The sequence below is a fragment of the Tinamus guttatus genome, unplaced genomic scaffold (assembly GCF_059628265.1).
Source record: "Tinamus guttatus ecotype Peru unplaced genomic scaffold, ASM5962826v1 Tinamus_guttatus_pri_ptg000080l, whole genome shotgun sequence".
NCBI classification, from domain to species: Eukaryota; Metazoa; Chordata; class Aves; order Tinamiformes; family Tinamidae; genus Tinamus; species Tinamus guttatus.
In genome coordinates this window covers 1,192,515-1,215,720 of record NW_028288614.1, presented here as the reverse complement: position 1 = coordinate 1,215,720, position 23,206 = coordinate 1,192,515, and the positions used below count along the sequence as shown (strand labels likewise).

The window sequence follows — 23,206 nt, the reverse complement described above, 5'->3', positions numbered from 1 at the left end:
AATAGCACCAAAAACTGCTTGGAAGTGACTAGCTAAAACTTCGTAATCCAAACACAGAGACGCAATAACATGTAATAACATCAATCTATTATCTTGCTTTATTTGAAAGTTACATTAAGTTAACAAAGTGTAGAAAATAAAGCCTGCCTGTGATGTCATCAGGCTAGTTCGTGTGTTTAAAGGGAGAAAAAAGGAGGAGGCAGAAAAGAATGAAAATAACCAATCTATTGTTCCAATACAGTGACAACTAAATGGCCCCTGGTGTTAAACCGAGCCAGTATTAGGTTTTGGGGTTTTTTTTATTGCTTCATAACAAATTGTTATATATGATCAACATATTAACTCAGCAATACTACTTGAGAACTTACACAGACAAAATTTACAGGTTCACTCCATAAATTTTCTCATGCAATGTTGACTGTAATTCCTGGACGCTGCACTGACACACAAAGAATTTAAAACATTTATGGACAGCAACACTCAGATATCCTACTGTGATTTACCACATTGAAGCAGTTTATGAACTCTCCCACCTCTTTGACTTCTCAGGTTCATTAATAACCTTACTTGGATCTCTCCTGACACATCTACTGATTGTCGTTTAGTTACCTAGGTCAGACTTGGAGAAGTAGCTTCTTAAAAAGGAAAAATACATGGAGTATTTCTAGCATCAGCTCAGTATTATGACATTAAATGCAAACACTATTTTATTGCTGATGCATTAAAACAAGAAATACAGCACACACTGAAAATTGTATTTGAATTAATTTCTTAATAGGACATGCCTCCAGGACTAGAAATGCCTTTGTATACAACGAATCCACCCAAACTTTGAGACGACTTTTCAAATTCAGTTATTTCTGTCAATATCACTAAAAGTCTATTGGTATCTTCCTAAATTTAATTCTTTTAGAAATAAAAGGTCTACAAGATGAAAATGAAGATCATAACACCCTAAAAATAATTTAAAGGCAATTTCCTCATATATTTCCCCTGTGGTTATTTGGTATATTTTAATTTAATTATTTTGAGGTTTTGAGTTTATTACTTTATTCTCGACAGCTCAATATCATAACCAAAAATATATTATTCTGAAGAATGGTGTACAACCGAAATAACAGAATTTCTTTCTTTCTTGATCTGCAAGCATTGCAAAATGAAATCTCTCTAAAACTTTCATCTAATATCTGAGAAAGTAAAGCTGTTTCTTTCATAACAAAGATTTACTTGGCATCTGCACATGCCACTGCATTGCACCAACTTTGGACTGCAGATCCACTTCATTAGGCTCTGAGTTTCACTATATGTCAGTTCTTTACAAGTTGATTTCAGTGTATACAATGCCACAAGTGCAAGGAGGCAGTACTCCTTGCCTCCAATAATAGACACATGTTAAGGTAAGCTAGTATGAACATTTTAATTAGGATTTTTTTTTCATAAAATCAGATATCAGGACTAAAAATGACATTGTAAGGAAATTTTAAAACATTTTTGCTAGTGAGTTAGTTAATCTGTTCTTGAATATATAAGATAAATCATAACTTAACTTCATCCCTTGACCTCTCTTCCAAAGCTCAGTTGTTCCACTAGTACAGAATGCCTAGTCTCAACTTCCTCTTTGGCTTCAAGATTTGATTTCTTTTTCTATCATCTTCTGAGACTGTGAATAATTCCCTTCCTTCATTTACATTATTATTGCTTTTAAGCTATTTATAGACTAATATAATTTACTCTCAAACCTTTCCTCTTCTGGGCTACTTTGTTTAACCCTGTCATTTTCTCCTCTTTGCTTCTGTTGCTTTTAGGTGATAATTTCTTTTCTTCTCTGCTATATATGCTCTTAGACCGTCTAAATCTTTCCTAAGTCTTAAGAAGTACGGGCAGCTGGGCACATTCTTCTCTACATGCTCATCAGTCTAAGATAATGGTGTGTAATTCAGTATAAGGGATGTTCAGGTGCTTTGGAGGAACATTTTAAGTGTTGTAGATTGCCTCCTGGAAAGTAAAACCCAAGGGCAAGATACCTTTCTTGATATGTCTTGCAGGACTGGTGCAGAAAGAGACAGGTATTTGAAGTAACCCCTGATTTTAGGTGCTGAGCCTCTCTGTGGCACCCTTTTCAAACTGCACATTTCAACCTCATACCAGCTGCCAGCTTCCACTATTTCCTAGAAGTTCAATATCTTCACTAGCATAGCATGGTAAAACTAGATGTCAGTTTTAGTTCAGTGCAATCTCATTTTTATTTGGTATTTCACAAATATCCTTATCATTTTGTGCAAAAACTAAGCAATCGACTGTCAAATTTTCCTTTAGTGTCTTCATCCAAAATACAGAGTGAAGGTCCATCTTATTGATTCAGGGAACCTACTAAACCTTTGCTATTTATTATCATGTAAGACTTTCCTCTAGGCCTTATGCATGTCACTTGTTTTAATATTGAATGTCTCTAAAAACAGAGCTCTCTCTGACAAACTGCGTGGCAATTTTCTAGGTTTCTTTTTTCTTTATCTTCTAGAGATACAAAATTACAGTCAGTGATCAATACAAAGCACATTATACATCAGTGAAGTCTTTTAGATCCAGATATAAAAAAATGAAAGTATGAAATCATTTAACCATACCTTGTATTTCAAAAGAATATGTTTTGACCTACAGGTCCCAGAACTATTCCACCATCCAGAAAGTGAAACCGAGGCACAACTGAAGAAATGAGGATCCCTCCAAAGAAGAGTATCTGCACTAATAAAGAGAGAATATGACTCATCTTGAAAAGTGACATAGACATGGGAATAACAATGAAAGGTCCATATAGAATGCAGAATGGCTCAAGGTTATGTGGAAACACAATGATTATAACAAATATCCTTCCCCCTTTTTGCAAAGGTCTAAGCTCAGCAGCTCTCCAGAAATTCTAGTTTCAGATGGCTAGAGATCCTTCCTTAGGGCTGAAAGATCTACAGACACACCTAGAGAGATGTGGACAGAGAGGAAACCACCCAATCATCCGTTGATCCTGGAAGAGGGCAGAGAGAAAAAAAGAGTGCTACAGTGAATGTTATTTACTGAGAGCTTCTACTGTGGAGCAAGAGCCATCTGGGATCACCCTGACCTCACAAAAAATATTTTTAAAATGGCAAAGAAGCCTCTGTAAGAGAGAAGAATGGAATCACCTACAAATCCTTTGGTGACTAGGTGACTAATTTGGATCCAATTTCCAGAAATGTGTGAAAGTTACTGGTAGGAAGAAGAAATGGAAACATGAGCATAAAATAGTTGAAATTGAATTGCAGAAGAGCTGAGTGCCTGCTCAGTTAACAGCAATTCAGATTTGGTCTCTGAACTAAGATCACCCTGTTCATTGGATGTGGAACATCCTCCAAAAGATACTGTCCAAACACAATCATTCACAAGGTAAGTTCCATGAAAGAATGAATTCCACTGGCATTGTACCTGCCAATTCATTAATCATATTCTCTACATATGTTCACATTACCTTACTGTTTCCCTTCATCTCTGTTGATCAACTGTTTATACTGCAGAAAGGGACTGCAGGGATAGACCAGTAAACACCCAATTAATTTAAATCTTTATGATATTATTGTATAAAAAAGCTTAGCATCACTACAGAGTAGCTATAAAAGAGCTCATTTGGGCATGGTGGACAATACATGCTAAACACAAGGAATGAAAGCATAATAAATGCACCGTGCTTTCTATATCTTAATTATACTGTTAAATACTAAGCAGGAAAACAATTGATCTACCTTAATGAATGCATTCTTTCTTTAAGGAACAATTTAAAAGATATCTTTAATTCCTGTAATCTTTTTTAATGTACAATCAACACAAATCCATTAATTTGAAATTATCCTTTTCTATATAATTTCAAATTCTTCTTGAAGAAATCACATACAAACATCAAAATAATATCTTAAGAATTAACAATCTGCTTGCACAAGACTGCTCATTTTTGTTCTATAATGATGTCTCAAAGTGTAAATGCAGAAAAGGAGAGGATGTATATAATTATTGCTTAGATACAAGCAACTATTCTGGCTGCCTAACCTATTTTGCAGAGCTTTTTGAGGTGTGCTCTTTCTCCATTATTATACAATGAATGCACATGCTTGTCCATGAATTTACAGTGAATACACACTGACCGAACTATTTCTAATCCTCTTCCTTCCAGGCCTTGCTGCTTAAGTACTAGACACATCTGTACCTGTAAGGGACATCTGTTCTCTATGGTGCATCCTTTCTCATGACTTCTCTAATTTTGAGATAGTGTTCTTATTTAGGAGTGAGAAAGGATTTTCCACCATCCTTTATGTTTAATACTGATCACATAAAAGATGGTGGAAAATAAACATAAGGAAAAAGAAAGTTGGTTAGCATTCAAGAAGTCAAACGTCTGCTCATTGCTGTCAGAATATCATTGTGTTTTCAGATGGTGAAGCCAAAGAGATGGACAAAATACTATTTCATCCTCGTTGGCTTCTTTGTGACTAGTTCTGTTCAAGTTCTGATTTTTGTTACACATAAATTCATAATTCCCATTTTTAAATGAAACTAATATTTGACTAAACTTTTTCCCCTCTAACTCAGAAATGCGGTCTATCTGTGACATATGTGTGATCATTGCTCTATCTCACCTTGACTAAAATAAACTATTTTTGAAAACAGAAGGATTGAAATCAAAGTGGTTTTAAGATGGCTTATAGCCACAGGAGTTTGGAGGAATATGTTTTCATAAAGGATAATAAGTGGAGCTTAAGTTGCTATGTTTCTCCTGTGGGTGATTCAGTACCCTGATAAATCAAGGTCCAGCTCCAATTTGTCCTCTAAGGAATCCTTTCTCTCATGCTCCAATTCTCCAGGGATTCTAGGAGGAATCCAGGGAGATAAGCTTTAGTAGAGTGAAACTGGCCTTGTGAACATTTCAGTGAACATTTCAATTTTCACGAAGGGAAAATATCATTTTTTGAGTGCTCAAAAAAAAAGTAGCAGTTTTTCAAAGGCTCCCAAGTGAAGCTAAAATTTTTATACAAATGAACCATCACTGTTGCTTCTTCCTCTGAGTAATTATAATATTTTCCCAGCTCTAATCACATTGTTTTAGCTAGTACAGAAATAAAATACATAGTACATAGGACTACAGAGTAAAATAAAACCGACATCATGTTTTAATTTATTTACAGAAAGAGGAATTTGAGACAATATGATTGCTTGTCATCCTCGGGTTTTCATTTGCTGTACATGAAACAAGTCTTCACACTTCCAGCTGGGTTTCATTCATTGCTGTCAAATCTCTATGTGCAGATATGGTATACGTCCTATAGGGAGGAAGCAGAGAAGTCATATTGGTTGAAACAAGCTCATGATTAAGTTCCCAAAGCTGGGAAGTGATTTTTCCAGAAAATTTGCTCACTCTACAGGCCCAGGAAACCTATCTTTCATTCAGCAGGAGAACCATGAAACCTCCTTTCCCAGCTGGAGCACTAACAGGGGAGTTAAACACAAATCCAGCCATTGCACAACCTAGATGTCTCCATACATGTGGATGAAGCCTGTGGAGATGCTGGGGACTATAACAGCATCGGTACACAGGGCACATGTAAATTACTGAGGTTTCCTATGGATTCCAGAAATCAAACTGAAAGTCCTTGTTTTCCATTTCCCAAAAGTCAAATTGGAGGCACATATTGGTGGAACCAGAGTTAGATCTCCTACTTTTGCGGGTGGAGATAAAAAGGGATTATAGACAGATTGCAGGTGGAATAGCAGGTTCTCACTCTATGGTGGAAGAAGGTCCAAACAGCCAGGAAGGGACATATCACTCCTCTCCATTTCTGCACATTATATACAGATTTTAATTAGGTGTTTTAAATATTAATATATTATCCTGATCCTGAACCCTGTTTTTAAAATGTGGACTTTTTTTTTCTGCCAGTGAGGCTGCACTTGCCTAAACAAACCCTCTAAAATTATTATTCTTGTCACCCTGTTCTCCTGTTTCATGGTAAGAAAGACACTGCATAGATCATGGTCAAAAACATGAAGAAAGATCACAACAGCCATGACTCTTTGCAGATCTTATTTGGGGTAGCATTTAGAATAGCTGTCTAGAGCATAATGTGCTTAAAGATATACTACTACCCAAAGAAACATATTACCTGGATTTATTCAAAGAACTCTTCCTCCTCAGTGTCTTCAGTCCACCTGACCGGCAACAGGCAAACTTACAATCAATGACCTGGTAGATAATTGGGTTGTACATGGCTGCTGACTTTGCAAGCAGAGTCGGTACCACCGAAAACTGAATGGGAACCGAATCTGGCTGCCCAAACGCCGACCACACAGACACCACAGCGTAAGGGATCCAGGCGATGAGGAATCCTGCACAGATCAACATTGCCACCTCGTGAGGAAAGCAGAGAAGAGAGACACGAATTAATTGAGCAGAATTGTCCTTGCTGGCAGCACAGCACACAGAAGTGCACAGCTGAAGGCTGAGGAATGTGCCATAGAATGGAAAAATTACAACCCGCTTCAGGTAAATTTACAGCGTAACCAAACCTGTCATGCATGTTACTTCTTTTTATTCAGCTCCTGTTTTTCTCTGACTTTTCTCAGAACAGCTACTCATTCTATTAAAGTAGACCTTTTAAAATGCCACAAGGTCGGCCTAAACATGGGGAAACTAAATGAGATCTCAGAAAATAATTATTTGATATTAAATTTAAATTATTTAAGGGTGGAAACACTATTAAAGAATACAGAGTCTCTTTTTTAGAAAATTTAGCATAAGAATGTGCAATTTCTGGATTAGAAAGATCTGAAATAATTTGAAATGAATGCTGGTTAAACCAGAAACATTTTCTGTAGAGGTTTTCTTTTTGGAAAATTATTCAAGTCCCTTATTTCTATTATTGGAGGATGCTATCCTCTTCCAATCAAATACTCCTTAGAACAATCAAAAATCAGGCTCTTTTTCTCATTTCAGGATGAAACTGGCATGCACCAGGAAAATAAAGCATTAAAAGAATGAATCAAGGGTAAGTCTTCCAAATTCCATGTCCTTTGAAATCAAACCCAAAACATTATAAAACCAAAGTCTTTTAAGAAGCTTCCAGGACTAAATTGGGTCAGAGAATCACAGGTCCTGGTGGTATTTGGTATCCTGAGTGTTTCTGTAGGTGAGCTGGTTTAGAAAGGGATCCTCCTGTCTCTATCTGTTGTAGCTTTTTCTTCTCTATCACTCACTAGCAGGAACTGAGGCAGGAGCAAAGGAAACTAGGAAGTGAAGGAAAAGAAATCGCAAGAAATTGCCCTGATTGAACACATGGCTTCTCCTCCACTTGTAGGCTGATGCACAAAGACGTCAAAAGCTGATGCAACAAATAACCTGTCATGATGGGAGACAGGGAGGAAGTAAGATGAGGAAGAGGAGCTTTGACAAATCTGGTTTGTCTTCCACCTCCACCTGGGTGGGATCTGTTGTCTATCTTCCAGGGGATAAAACAGCAACAATTTGAATTCTTTTCTATGTGGAAAAGGTAAGTGTGAAGGCATTCAAGAGACTGTTAAGCCTCTGGGAATACCCACTACAATAGACAGAAATTAGTGTATTTACAAGCCGGAATTTAATTTAATGGGAATTTAATTGAAAGTGACATCTCTATTACATTATCTAAATTTCTTTCGCCAAACCCAACTATGGATTTCATATTTCATTAGAATACATAGATGCTTTGAAAAACAAATATCTATAGAACATTTGAGCTGCAGTAAATGAGAAACACAGTTCCTTATAATGTCAAGAAATGTAGTCATGGAAATATTTAATTTAAATATTAAATAAAAATAAGTTTTGAGGAAAAATTTGTGATTCATTTACTTTATCTGAAGCAGCCTGTCTGCAATCAGTCATCATGACATAGCTTCAAATCACATAATGTAATAACACATACTGAAGAGCATTTTCCATCATACCACTATTATCCAGCATCCTGATTGATATTAGTACACATGTAGTCATTTGGAATGAAACAATTAGCAGGTGTGCAACACAAATCACGGCAAGCAAAAATTTGGATATTGCATTTTTATTGCTCTTTACTCCCACATATTAATGGCAACATTACTGAGGGGGAATCTTTATGCTTTTGTGCTTTTTCTTGTTCGTCACTTAAAATTCAGTGTATATAGCCTTTTTTAGAAATTTTGCTGTGCAGTTGAATGGATTATGAAAGACATTCATTTGCTAGCTTATCCCAACACTAGTAGTATATCTTTATCAACTGTAATGGCAGCATTAACCATACTGATGGCAAACTGTCTTCCAAGGTGTGTTCTGGCACAATGACACTGTTGTATGTCATATAAATTTCACTTTCACTCCCAAAGATGCAGTAAAGTGAATGTTCAGTCAAGCAATCAAAGCATGTTGCTTGCTTGCTTTCCTCCTCACCTGGTTCACAGAGGCTAGTGATTTTTTACATCTAAGAAATTTCATTTTGCTTATTGCAAGCCTTTATTTTGAGCAATTTCCTGGCACAATAACTAGTATTAGAAAGGATCATGGTTGTCACCATTGCCAAATTGAAAAAGAGATTAAATTAGAAAGAGAAAATAAGGCATGGTCTGAGAAGGAGAACAATTATCACTTGTGTGCATTTTTATCAGAAGCACCTGACTGAACCTAAATGATAAATGATTTGCGTAAGAAGAAATTGCAGTATCACAAGAGTGCCTTTTGTTTATATGTTCATTAATAGAGAGCTCTAAGCTGCCTGAATGTATTTGCTCTTGTCTCAAATACCTTAAAATAACTGTTTACGACTGTTTCTATTTTATGATGAGAAACACAGCCACAGAGAGATGATATGACTTCTATAAGATCACGCAGAAAGTTTATGACAGAGCTTCAGGCTGAATCACCATCTCAGGGATATTAGTGTGGGAATCTCAAAATTATATAAGAACTTCCTTCCTATCCCACCTTAACAACACTGGAGAAGAGAGCTAGAACATTCACTTTTAGAGCATTGTATTATCACTCAACAAAGGAGACATAGTAAAGCACTGCTATACTTGAAACTAGATATTATTGAATTTTTCCAAGGCTTCTTTTAGGCTCTGATGAAACAAAGTGAGTTAATTTTTCCTACTTACCTTGGTCAACTTCATTTCAAGTATGTGGCTGTTCTGAATCCTGGTATCATAGTGAGCAACCTCTTTGGTGGATGATTTGACTTTTAAAATTATTTTGACATAGGAAAACACAATCACTGCAGTTGGGAACAGGAGGCAAAAGAAAAGAATACTCAGAATAAAAGCCTGTCCAGCCACTGATGCCTGCGCTAGCCACCAGTCCAGAGTGCAGGAGGTCCCAAAAGGCTCAGGAGCGTAGTTCCCCACACCAGCAAAAGGCACCGTAGCCCAGAATGTAGCGTAGGCCCAGATTATTGCCAGACAGATAAAGGCATGGTGTCTCTTAAGCCAGGTACCTGAAAGATAATTCAAGAGTTACAACTCCATGGCCATTGTGTTCATGCACATTTGACACTAATTTGTCTTCTACACACATAATAAAAGCTTGTTAGATGACCACTGTAGGGTTCATCTCATCTTGTTCTAAATATCTATAGCTAGGCTCCCTTCATACCTAATGGAAAGAAATGGACACCTGTAGGGAGGGCTCCACCTTACATATTTTGGACCCCTACTTTAAGTTGTGATTAATTACAACCTAAAATAGTTCTAAAGATGCAATCCAGACAGATAGCTCAGATATGGTCACAGGTACCATGTCTAGCAGTTTTCAAAACTGCTTTGTGTTCTATAAAGGCATATTCATAACATGTTGGCTAGCAGACATGGAGACGTGACCCACATCCATCACTAAGCTTTTTATTCATCCCTTTTGTTGCTCAGTATAATGACTTGCAAGCTGGCACTGTATGATGCAACTTACATAATTTCCTATTCCTGATTTCCTATGCCATTATTTGTTAACTGGCTGAAGTTTGATCTCAAGGCATTTCTCAACGTAAATCATTAACCCATGAAATTGAAAGACAAGACTGTACAGAGGAAATAACACACAGGTTTATTTTTGCCTTGTCATTCCTCTCTTATCTTTCATCTGCAAGATTAAGCATTGTACTTATTTACGTACATGTCTCCGTGATTTGCAAGTAGATCGTAGCATAGAAGTAGCAAACATTGATTATTATATGTATTAAACTCTGTGACCTCAAAAGCTTTCCCACTCTCTGGAATACTGCTCAAATACAGCATAGGCTATAGGCCCTGTCTTGGAGGACACTGTTGATTCATCTAGGAATTACCAAGTGACATTTTATGACTTATGTGGAAAGTCAGACTAAAGTGTTATAATAGCTCCTTTTGCCTTAAAAGGTCTAATCTATCTTCATTCCCCAGCTACTGACATAAAAACTACAGCAGTTTCTGCTGGGTGGCTTTCTTGAGAGTTTGAGAACAACTTAAAATAAAACCAAAGCAAAACAACTTCAATTGGAATGCAAGCAGTGCCACTTCTCCAGCTGAATTTGTCTTTCCAGGTCGCTAGAAGGGCAATGAGCATGGAAGTATTCGAGCACGAAGCCTGAGAGGCAGGAGGGAGGTTTGTTGTATGCAGGTGGCAAAGCTACAGAAACAGCAGCATGAAGTCCTAAACATTGGCATTATTTTCACAGCTATTCTGAAATCTTAAAATGGAAGAATGACAGAGGAAAATCAAATTCTAGATCTCAGGAACAAAAGTCCTTATACAGAAAATGGTTACATTAATTGCATAGAAAGAATGTGATTCTTATTTTTTTACTGCTCTCCATCGTTGTGTTTGGACAACCACAATCAGATAGCACTGGACAAAAAGGGTTTTGGTGTTCTGTCTCTCTTGAATTCGGATGCCATACTAGATACCTAAATCTGTCCCCAGTAAACTATGCTAATATCCTTACACACAGAACTGAAATTCTGCTAAATATGAATTATATATGTAAAACTCAATGAATGAGATGCTTCCTGCACTCACATTTAAGGAAAAAAAAAACACAGAGACATTCTAAGATCTAGGACATCTCAGGGCAGTAATTACTTTTAATTGACATAACAGTCAGCTGTTGTACAGATCAACTTACACTTCCTGGTTGGAAACATTTTTAAATTTTAAAATTCTATGACTGACATTCATGTCATTTCAAAGGGACTCACTGCATGTCTCTCCATCACATGCTTCTCATATGCATGCTTCTCATACAAAAAGTCTTTAAGTATTCCCTTAATTTGTTGGGGTGCCTTCCAATGCAAAAAAAAAAAAAAGAAAAATCTTTCCAAACTGGATGAAAATTCTTCAGCTCGAAAGAATAAACCACATAATACTTCATATTCAAAAAGAAATCTATGATATTAATGGATATAGTAACAACAGCTTTCATTGCTAAATTCATTTCATCTTCTCAATATCCATCTCTATATTAGAGAGACAATTTCACATTTATTATGTACTACTGCATGTCTGAATCTTGTAGATGCTTTAAACACTCTGCCACATATCTCGAAGGAATTTAGGTGCCTAGAGAGAAATACTGTTTTGTGTCAGCCCTTAAGACTCTGAAGGATGTGCAGTGATTGATTCTGCTAAATTCAACAGACTTGATTGGCACAAAGTGATTGAGCAATTACTAAAATCCATTATTTAACTGACAATAGAGGGACAACTCTGAAGGGGATATGACCAGCTCTACAAATTTAGCTGAGCTTACTTGGATCATGAAAATATGTTTCTTTTATCTGTGTGTTCCTCTATTTATCAAAACCATTTTGAAGAGCTTAATTTCAGTCTAGAAAACATGCATTGCAAAGGCAGGATAAAAAAAATGAAGATGCTTAATTTATCCAAGAAGAGGTTAAGAGCACAGCTTTACTGGTGGTAAAGGCAATTCAGCAACGAAACTATAGGAGGATCCCACAGAAGAAAGATGAATTTGAACTAGTTCTTTTCTTGCACATTAGTCTGTGGATTAATCAACTGTTCGCACTATTTACTCACCATAACTTCACATCTTAAAATTGAGACTTTCTTGATAACATGACCTAATCCAACAGAAGATCTCATTTTGATTCAGAAACATTTGACAAAGTTCTGACGTATATTATGCAGAAAACTGGCATAGATTATCAAAATAGTTGTTTCTGATCTTAGGAAACCTTCACTACTTTATTTGCATCTGCTATACAGTTGATTCTTCTTCTATTTCACCCTACTTGGAAACCGAAAATTGAAGAAAATGCTTTTTTTATTTCTTACCCTGTTTGCTCACAACTCTCATAGCCTAGGGTTTCTTGGAAGGGAGGAAGGGGAGGATACAGTGTCACTTAATATAGTTTTTCTTTCGTACCATAAGACAAATGACAGATTTTTAGGTATCTATCCAGGCTGACAGCTGTCATGGTAATAAGGCTCCCACAGCCGAAGAAGAAGCCAGCCCATCCGTACCAGCGGCAGCCCATCCATCCAAACACCCAGCGGTGAGAAAAGAAGGAAATGATACTGAAGGGCTTTCCTGCAACTTCAAAAGGAGAAAAAAATGTCAGAAGAAATCCAGCACTGCTAAAACCACCCTTTTTCAGAAAAGCAAACTCCCCTTTTACCCAAAGCTGATGCCAGCAAAAAAAAAAGAAGAAACATGCCAGTTCTACAAAATGAAGAAGGGACTCCTGGTCTCCAACAGATGTGATGACTTGGATGCTCTCCATCCACAGGGCTTAGCCTAACAAAGCTTCACTCTTGGTTCATTGTGCAGGCCACAAGAGCCAGAAATTAAACTCCTACTAATGGTACTGAGCCTTTGCAAGCTCTTCCCATCAGAAAAACTTCAGAATGTAAAACCACATGGGAACACATGGGAATCTACAAACAGTATGGGTATATCCGGACCTGAGGACAGACACAGATACAGTTAGACTACATCTGTTTAATCAACCGAATATCTTCACACACTTGCCTTCAAAGAGGACATCTGCAAATGTGTCAATGCACAAAAGTAGGATGAATCCTGTGGAAAAGCATTAAATTAGGAAGGAAGATGATGCTATAGTTGAAGAGTTCATACGTGATGCAGAGGAGGTGGCTTCAATACCTGGCCATATCACACTCTTCCTAGGTCACTCTCAGCAACTTGCCCAAACTGATGCCCAAAATTTTAAGCAGTCTTACCATCTAAACATAAAGGGCCACCTAACTCTTTTGGACAAGCCAGTTCTCCATGTGTAAATGTGGGTGGTGCCTTATGAAAGAAGTTATATTAGATGAGATATTGTTTAATTCTGACAGCCTAACATTATCTATGTTCTTCTCGAATATTGTAAGAATGAGGAAATTTGGAAACTGGATATTTCTGATTGGAAATCTCCATCTTCTAGTATTTGTTTTTGTCTCAATCTGGACAAAAAAAAAAAAAGAACAGAAAATTCAAAAATTTGCGCTTTCAAAACATCAACATGTTTTCAGAATGGTTCATTTCTGCATACTGGACTGACACAAAATGCTCAAAAGCCTAAACAGTCCAGCATTGAACTGCAACTTTAAAACAACTTTAAATATTGAACTTAACCCTCCTGTGACTGCATGTTCCTGCATACCCATTGCTGGAGCATCTCCAGCAATTGAGTAGCCCTCTGATTGTCCTGGGCTGATTTTCCTGGCTGAACTTACTGTCTGTAGCGTCAGTGTAACTCAGTGAATATCTTCATGGATAAGGTCCTTTTAGGGAGCATAACCCACAGGGAAAAGTAGTCTCCCAGTCTACAGTTCCCACAAGGCACCTTTCTGACAGAAACAGAAACACAAATCTCTATTTTGCTGAAACCATCTAAATTAAAATATTTTGGATTCTTCTCCTGAATATTTCAATTTAGATTAAACTGACCTGAAAGTAAACACTCCAAGTTGTTCTCAACATAGAATTAAAACATTTCTATTCCAAATCTTGCGGAAAAGGGCCTTTGCTCCATTTTCTAGCCCCCAAAAATCAAGATTGAAAATCCCTGGAATAATTGTGATTTATTTTTAATCAAAGTATTTTGTCATTCTGTTCCGTTAGCATAAGCCTATAAGGAAAATTGTGCTGAGCCTGGAGATCTTGATCAGCTCGTATTTATAGGCTTTTCTCCAAGCAGAAAGGATAGAAACATACATTCCTTTTCCAGGCAAAAACTGATTGCTGAGAAAAAGATCTGAAGAAAAGCATGAAATATGGCAAGGTCTAGAGTAAATCCCAAGAGTCAGCAACTTAAATAATGTAAACATTGCCAGCTTTAAAGGTCATCATATTTATTTGCACAAAATCAAATTCTCTGTAGCAGCAGAGGAATCAGAGCATAGTGTTAGTGAAAAAGGAGCCTGATTTAGTTTTTAACAGGTGGCTGGTGCCACCCTGTGGAAATCTCCAGGCTGCAGGGTTGTCACAGAGCTGCTCCTTAAACTCAGCCAAGCCAAGTGTGTAAAGTATAAAGATATCAGGAAGAGCCCCATGTCCTTTAGCTCCAGCACAGAACACGTCATGTTTCTAAAGTCAACATCTTCCACTAGCAAAAACAAGAGAGAGGAGAGGAGGGGAGGAGAGAGGAGGAGAGGGAAAAAACACACATGACTTTGCCAACCACAATTATTTTTAATTACACATCTTTTACAAACAGATTAAATTCCCCAAGGAAGAGAAGGTGACCAATATCATGTGGTGTGTTGCTGACAAGCCTAGAAGGAGAAATGAGAAGAGCTTGTCATAAGATAGCAGTCCCAAACTTACTTGCATGAATAGGGGTTATGGTCTTAATATTCTTGAAAGGTAGCTGCAAAAGTTCTCCTGAAACACTCCATTTATTTAACATGGAATTGGCTCTTAGGACATGGAGGAGATGGAAGCATCATGGAAGAGGAGAAGAACTGCTCCTGTTTTGTTGTTCCAAGTGAAACACAGTGGGGATATGGGGACAAATGGCATAGAGGGAAGCAGTGGTGGAGACGTGCTATCATGAAGAAAGGACAGACTGCAAAGACATGGAAGTGGGTGCTAGGAATTTGGGAATGAGAGCAGAAGGGGTGGCATATGTAGAAATTTAGCGCATGGAGGAATTTAGCCACCTCTCCCCTGCTCAGTGGTGCTTTATCAGGGTTGCAGGTATCTGCATCACAAATGTGAGTTTGTGCTGCATTGGAAAGCACAAGTTTCTTGCACTGCAGCAAGTAAAAAATAAATAAATAAACTAAAATAAAATAAAAAAAACTTTTGTGCTTTCAGGATGCACATCAGGATGCTATCCTGTGCTATCAGGATGCACATGGGAGATGTCTTTAAAAATCTGCCCAGTGCCAGTGTGAATACGAGTTTTGCCCAAGCCAGGACTGGCTTCAGCCTTTTCTTTCTGAATGTTCTTACCAATTTTTCCCATCAAGCTATTTAGCAATACTTTTTTCTATCCTTCTCTTTCATTTTTATACAAATAACAGTGCAGAAATATCAGCGTCAAAAGCCACTGTGTCTCCCCACGACCTCCAGAAGAATGTTTCATGTTACTGACAGAAAGAATGGTAGGAAAGTGAAATGATGAAAATAAAACATCAGATTACCTGAAATGCCCAGATCACACACTGCTAAATTAACAGTCATTATCTCAGCAGGCCTTAACTTCTTTTTTCGTTTTGAGGACATAAAAATAACATACCCATTTCCCAGAGTTGAAAGAATCCCTATAATGAAAAAGAAAAAAAAATCAAATTAGGATTCTCCTTAAAAACAGGAGTATCGTATCTGCCCAGTGCAATTTTCTGGCATTTGCCAACTGAATCTGTGGTCCCAGGGCTAGTTATTTTAATCCAAAATATTATCTTATCTTCCTTGTTACATATATATCATAGGGACATCTACCACAGACCTCTTACAACAAATGCTATTTTCTCTTTAGCAGCAATTGCTCTTCTTGCAACAAGTGCTGTTTTCCCTTTGCCTTTACCACTGTGACCTGCACAGTTTTGAGTTGAATGCACGTGATAGAAATGCCATAATCCTTCCATTCTCGTCGACTTCATTTGTCTTATGTATGAAATTCAGCTGTTGGTAATCATGACGATGCCATTCACTAACCAGCCTTAATTTCATTACATGCTATAACTGAAGGCTGAGGGACACAATTCTAAAATAATAACAGTTACTGCTGATAATATCGCATCATGAGCCTTGCAATGGAAATTAATTTCTATCATAAGATGAAAGAAAAATGAGAGAAAACATCTGATTTTATCTTCTAGCTGAGGTCTCTGCATGAAGAGAAACCTTGCTCTGTTCAGGCTGGTTGGACTTTTTTATCCTCCAACCTCCACCTGAGGATCCACAGGGCTTTACTTGCAAGTAGCTAATCTACCAGGGAGCTGCACTGACACCAAGAGCTACAGGCTTTTCCACCGCCTTATAAAGAGCAATTTCTTCACTGACTGGTAACTGAAAGAGTTTCATGCTGGTTTGGACGTTTTGCAAGAGAAAAGCAGCAAAATACATGATACCATTTTCAGGAAGCAGAGTTTAACCCCTAAAGACACAGGTCTTATCACCCTGTGCTTCTACCTCAAAAGAGTCCTAAATAACCCAGCTTTCCTCTGATGAAGAGGAAACCAAGCTGCTTCTTGTGGTGCCTCCCAACTGGTGATTGCCCTGCTATGCAAACTACTTTATAGAGTCCCTAAATGGGGCAAATCTCTTAGCAAAATGATAATGGCTGCTGAAAAAAGAAACATCCCAGCTGATACGTTTTCCACTGGAGAAAAAACTATTACTACCTGGAAGGGCATCTCTCTGTGAAATGTGACTCCAGGGGAACCAGGCATCCCCCAAAAATACAATAATAAATCATTTTTTCTTCATCTCAACAGGCATTACAGCTCCTAGCAGATATCTACTCTTTTCTCCATATGTTCCAGAAAGGCTCCAGCAGCTCTCCATCTGCCAAGCATTGCTGCCCACTCCACGTACATCACTCTCCTACACTGTATCATTCTTCCAGCTTCTCTCCCACACATCAGGAATTCAATGGGTATTTGCAAGAGCCCATGAGTGAAACAGTCACCTTGCAGTGGTGTCACGTTCCTCCCGAATTTGGACACTTGTGAGACAGAAATAAAAGTGGTTCTCAGAGGCCAAAGCTGGACGTTTTTCACAAGGAATACATGCAAGTGTATAATTCCAGATCTAGAAAACTCAGGAAAAAAATATTTTGACACTGATTTTTCAGTAATGAATGCAAAATTGTTCTAATTGCGGAAAAAAAAAAGAAAAAAGAGAAAAACAGTTAGTACTGGTCTGTACTTTATTAAAAAAATAAAAATCAGAAAATGCCTTATTCTTTAGTTTTGGGTTTCCTCAGTAAAATTGATTTATCCTTAGTGAATAAAGTTTAAAGAACATCTTTTTCTTATAGCTCTGAAAATTGAATCTGAGTTATAATTTGATGCAATTAATCAATTTATTACTTCTTTGCAGTTAAATGAATGAATCCCAGAGTTGTTGAACTTATTTTATAGATCTCAATTCCTTTTTCTTTCTCATTTTCTCTCTAGCGAAAGTCAGGATATCTTGTCTCACGTGCCAGGCTCCAGGCTGTAACACCTTTCAAAAGCTCCTGGCAATTTCCCAAATTCCTTTTAAGAAAGTGGAGGTCTAGAGAGATTAATACATCAGACACATCTCTGAAACAGCCCTTCATTATTAATAGCAATATATCAGAGGATCTGAGCCTCAGCGCACTAGACACAAACCTAAGTCTGGAAGGTGCCAAGTGACTAAGTCTGGAAGGTGCCAAGTGATCATTTGAGCCCACCTTCATCTCTACCTATATTGCTTCTGAGAATCACTTATTTAAACTTTTTTGAGCTCTTTGATGGTAGAAATTTAACTACCCCTAAGATGAGCCATCTGAGTGCTTTATTTTCCCCATTGGAATGGTTTTCCTTGCTGCTAACCAAAGTCCTCTCTGGAGCAAGCTCCCAGCCCCGAGAAAAAGACAGAGAAACAGAGCCAGGCTTAGGTAGGAAGTCCACAGCGAAAGAGGAAAACATATCAAAGAAGCAAGCTAAACAAATAAGACTACTTTTCCTCAATCTGATGGCAGTGCTAAACTGTCAGAGAGAAAAACAAAGCAAAAAAAAAATCAATCAAACAAACAAATAAAACACTGGTTCAGGATTTTGCTTTCAATTAGGGTGTTTCACAACATGCTGAGGACCAGGGCAATAACAGTTTGTGAATTGATGGGCACTGGCCAGTTCATTGCCTGACAGCCAGCGGGTCTCAGCTCAGCTGGGAGGCTGCGACCGCTCCTCACTGCAAATCAATGGAAAACCTGGCACAGGAGGTGACCAAGTAAAAAGACCTGGGTCCTTAAAATCAGGTGTATTGCTTGAATTTTACTTTTTGGCAATAATAATAATAAAAAACACACACTCATGGAAATGAATTACTCAGATTAAAAGATTATGCATCAGAAAATACTTCATCAACTGCCCCAAAACGCTCTTTTTCTTAAGATAAAAAATCTATATTTTTCAAATTGAAGTATCTCAGTTTTTCAAACAACCAGACTGACCTCAAAAGCTCTCTTGAGTTTTCTGAGAGCATCTCACCTCTGTTTGCTCACTTTGCAGCTTCTCCAGTCTGTGATACATATTTTAAATTCACTTACACCTTAGAGGCCTCAGGCACAAATAAATGCCCAATAACGATTTCCACTGCCTGACTCCATCTCTCTGCAGCTAGTCCCTCTCTCTGCGCCTGTAATTACAAGACAACCTTGAGAGAGGAGAAAGTTTCTTGGAAGAGGTTGGGAAACCAGAGACATAGTTCACTGCCAGAAGAAAACAGACAGGTTTGGTCTGAACAAGTTATAGTGAAAACATAGAGGGAGACTCATGGAGAGATTACACCATTTACAAAATAAATCTACAATACTGCAGAGATATTCCAAGATGCAACTATGCTCATGAGCTCCTGAGGCAGAGTTTGAACCATTTTGAATACTTGGGAGCTTGGATTAATGAAACAGCTGCCAATTAAAGTGCATTTATGCCATCATCAAGTAGATTGTAGGAAATCAGATGTCAGTGAATAGTTTCACTGAGCTATGCAGCCTTCTTCACTACCTCACACAAATCCTGTAGTTTTCCATGGAAATTCTCTGCAGAGGAAATGTGGGTGCTCCGAACTCTCAGAAACCAGCTTAGCAGAGAAGGAACCTCAGGAGTAATTTGGTTTGCAGCAAAGGAAAGAGTCACTGAGAGATTTGGCTGGGAGGAAGAACAAAGATTAACTATTTCCTAAGATATCACCTTTTTTTTTTTCCAGGCTCAAGGTATTACTATAAGGTTGTCATCCACCTAAATATGAATGGGTAATAAAATGTGGATTTGCATACTGACAGCTAATGGTAGCATCCCCAATACAATAAGCTAAAATGTTCTCATAAAGTATAACATATACATGAAACACTAGCCCAGACTAAGCCTTTTCTTTTTTTCCTAAAAAAAAAAAACAAAAAAAAAACAAAAAAAAACATGAAATAATATTTCACCCTGTCTATACACAAGCAAAGAAAGAGGACTTGACATTGCTCCTTCCACCAGGGAAACTTCCTCATCTAGAGGCTGGCCTCTAACATAATATCCGTCACTGAACTACATATTTCTCTCTAAAATGGAATCGTGCTAGTCTAGGAAACAGGAACCCATTTGCTGTTTCTGAAATGGCCAAGGGTAGAACTCACCAACATCAAGGCAATGAAAGTCTGAAATCCATAAAAGAGCCCCCAAAAAATCTGTACAGGATGCTAGTGGCATTGCATGCTATAGATGCGAACCCAAGAAAGATGAAAATATATAGCATTTAGATGCATATAATACAAACAACTTTTTTCTCTATTAAGAATCTATACTACAGCGTAATCACTAGCAGGATAGAGGAATTTATGGAATCAAATGCAAAGCAAACAGATGAAAAAGGAAGTTAAATCCAGAGGGAAAATATATAGAATATGATTTCTAAGAGAGAGCTTTGTGTGTATTTATATATTTCTACAACAGAGCTATAGCTTGAACTTTTTTGGCTTGAGTCAACAAGTCCACTCTGGGCTGTCTCACCCCATATCTGCCATGGGACAGGAAGATGGTAATCCAGCTGGCAAGTGATCAGCCTGTTTTGGCTATAGACTCAGCCCCCTCTTCTCATATTGCTCACATAATTCTGTGCCTGAATGGGAAGATTTCTATTTTTGTTGGAGATTTATCGTTGCTCTTCTTTGCCTAATTTTGTTGCGTCTGTGTTGTTTAAGACATTTCACACTGGCAGGGGTATTTCTTTGGATGCGGATAAATCTACACTAAATGCAGCCAATACAGCAAGTCAACACAACATACACCCGAAGGACTCATTTCAGCTACTCAGACATATTTCCTGGGATTAAAGATAAATTTGTTCAACTGAGTGAAGAAAGACACAGGGGGGGATTGTTTTTGATGGTTCAGTGAAGACATCTTTTTGAATACCAGCCATAAAGAAAAAATAATAATAATAAAAAGTTAAAAAAAAAAGATAGAAAAAGCTGGAAAGCTGCAATATGTGCAGTATACGAACACTGAAATCAGCACAGTGTCACTGAACAAAGCAGAAATACAGCTTCACCTGCAACCTGTTTCGTTCTGAATCTCTATGTCAAAAAGACATAAGTGGAAGACTAACAAGAAAGCAGTATTATTCAAGCCTTGGTGAGACTTCCTCAGCAGAAAGTATTACTTAGATCAGAAGAAAAGCAGTAAGGGAGAGATTTGCAAAAGATTTGCAAAATAATATGTGGCAAACATAAAAGTGGGACTGAACAGTTTTATGGCAAGTAGTAAAACTAATATAACAAGAGCATGAATCAAAAAGGGAATAAATTTGAAGGGATGCCCTGTCACCCTCAGTCCGGAGTTGCCTGTGACCTGAACACAACTTGGTGCAATGCTGTTATCTGACCATGTCTCAGTTTTACTGAGAAAACATATTTTGAGCTGTAAAAAGGTGTATAAGGTAGAGACATAAAACATAAAGAAAACCAAAATCATGAATAGAAATTTAAGGATTGAGAAAATATTTAGCAGCTCCACTATTTGAAAGGAAAAATATTGACACAAAAAGATGTAAACTCCTCAAAAGAGCTGAGGATCAAGCAATGGTAAATCAGCATAAGAAGAACCAGTCTGTTCTGAGAAGCAATGGAGACTGGTATTTACCCAGCTGAACGTGAACTGCCAGGAATATAAATATTTTACCAAGAAATCGGTAGTATCTGTTTTCTCATGTGCAGTGGCCAAAAATAATTGCATTTATTCTGCTTGCAGAGTCATTTTGCACACGGTAAAAAGATGCCAGGATGAAAGTGACCCAATTGAGGGGAAGAGCCCATACAGAAAATACGGTTCAATATAATATATAACAAAAGAATTGATGCTAGAATTGAACAAGAGTAAGGATTTGAACATATGTAAGGATTTGAGGATGTTCATTTTACTATGTAAACACATGAGAAAAGTTCTGAAAATGGGATTAAACCCCACACTGGATAATGGCAGAAGTCATCTTTGGCCAGGAACAAGTAATCTGCAAGATCTGCTTATTAGAGAATTTCTCACATTTTTTCCTTGCATGTTTCCTAATAGTTACTTTTGAAGTTAGGCTTTTTGCTTGCCTAGACCAGGCATTCTCTTATGGTGCTAACAATATTTTTGACATGTTCATCTTTACCTAGATTTCTCTTTCTAGTATGAAGATGCATTACACATCTAATGCTCAGCAGTCAGTGCCTTCTTTGTGAGTGCCTGAAAGGATGCAGTGACATGTTGATGTTTCAAAGATGAATTTCAAAAACATTACCAATTACTGTCAAATAAAATCCAGCTACTATGTCAGCTTCTCTAGAAAGCTTTGATGCAAAAGGGTCTTCCTTCTGGAGATAGTGTGGGAGGTATTCATCCTGGGATGAAGTGTTGTGATCTGATGCCATCCCATTCATGTCTGGCTCAGCGTCTGAAAAACAAAAGAATAGAATATGTTATAGATCACATCTGCCACCAGAAATTGCAATGATATTTTCGTTCATGCAGAGGAAGCACTCACTCATCCTCATTTCTATTCTACCATCTTCCATGGCATTTCAGTATCCAACTCAAAATTACATAAAGCATTCTGCCACAATTTCTTTCATAGCTTTATTTATTCAAGTTTATCCTTATTCACACAGCAGTCCACACTAAGCCATCTGAGCTGCATCTAGCAACTGTTATATGGCAAGATTCAAGCCAGAGGCATCTGAAATGCCTTTGCTGAATATCTTAAGGGACCTGAGGCTTCCAGATGAGTGTGTGACCCAAGAGTCAGAATCCAGAAAAAACAAGTAGGGCAATTGCTTGTGTCTGAACAGGTTCATTGTTCAATGTGTTTAATGCACTCTGATCTTGTTGTCTTTATCTATACACAATGTTCTCATGATCGCAAGAACCTGGGAATTTTCAGTTAGACAATCCAGAAATTTCTTCATATCTTGAGGGGCATTATGTCAACAAGTGATAGCTCTGCAAAGTTCATGGTTAAGGGCCATATTTACAAATTCTCCTTAGAGATACTTAGGAAAATAACTTTGTATGCTTATGGTGATGAGGGGTATTCGTCTACTGTAGTTACAAAGAAGCAACAGAGGTACTGAATAATAGGTGAGAAATAATAAGCATATAGACAAGCTCATTAATGGCTGAAATTTTATTTTGTTTCTACTTTTTATGAAACAGACTATTGAGGACAAATGTACTAAAATAAATAGAGCAAACCCCGATAAGGAAAAACTAGTATCTGCCAGGCTTCCATGCACATTACCCCTCCAGGTCAGCTGAATGTGTAGAGGGAAGTCTAGCACAAGATGAAAAACATTTCTACGATGTTTGAAACCACACAGACAAGAACTGTTCTGGACATTCAGTTATCTCTGTTCTTTTTGCCAGTGGCTGCCATGCCTACGAGGCAGAAGTGGCATGTTCAACTTTGGGTTCAACTCCCAGCTCTTCTGTATGTTTTTTTCTCTGGGACCTGGGGCAAATTATGAA

General features: G+C 37.6%; 1 protein-coding gene across 1 annotated transcript; it reads right to left on the bottom strand.

The window, feature by feature from the left end:
• Window positions 1-5,272: 5,272 nt before the first annotated feature.
• Window positions 5,273-22,137, bottom strand: OPN5 (opsin 5). Its single transcript, XM_088520106.1, has 6 exons — window positions 21,984-22,137; window positions 15,662-15,781; window positions 12,432-12,602; window positions 9,178-9,512; window positions 6,177-6,421; window positions 5,273-5,336 (listed from the first exon to the last, which is right to left on the bottom strand). Exons 1-6 carry the CDS (start codon window positions 22,120-22,122, stop codon window positions 5,273-5,275), a joined length of 1,074 nt encoding a protein of 357 aa, XP_088376232.1. The 5' UTR covers window positions 22,123-22,137.
• Window positions 22,138-23,206: the final 1,069 nt, after the last annotated feature.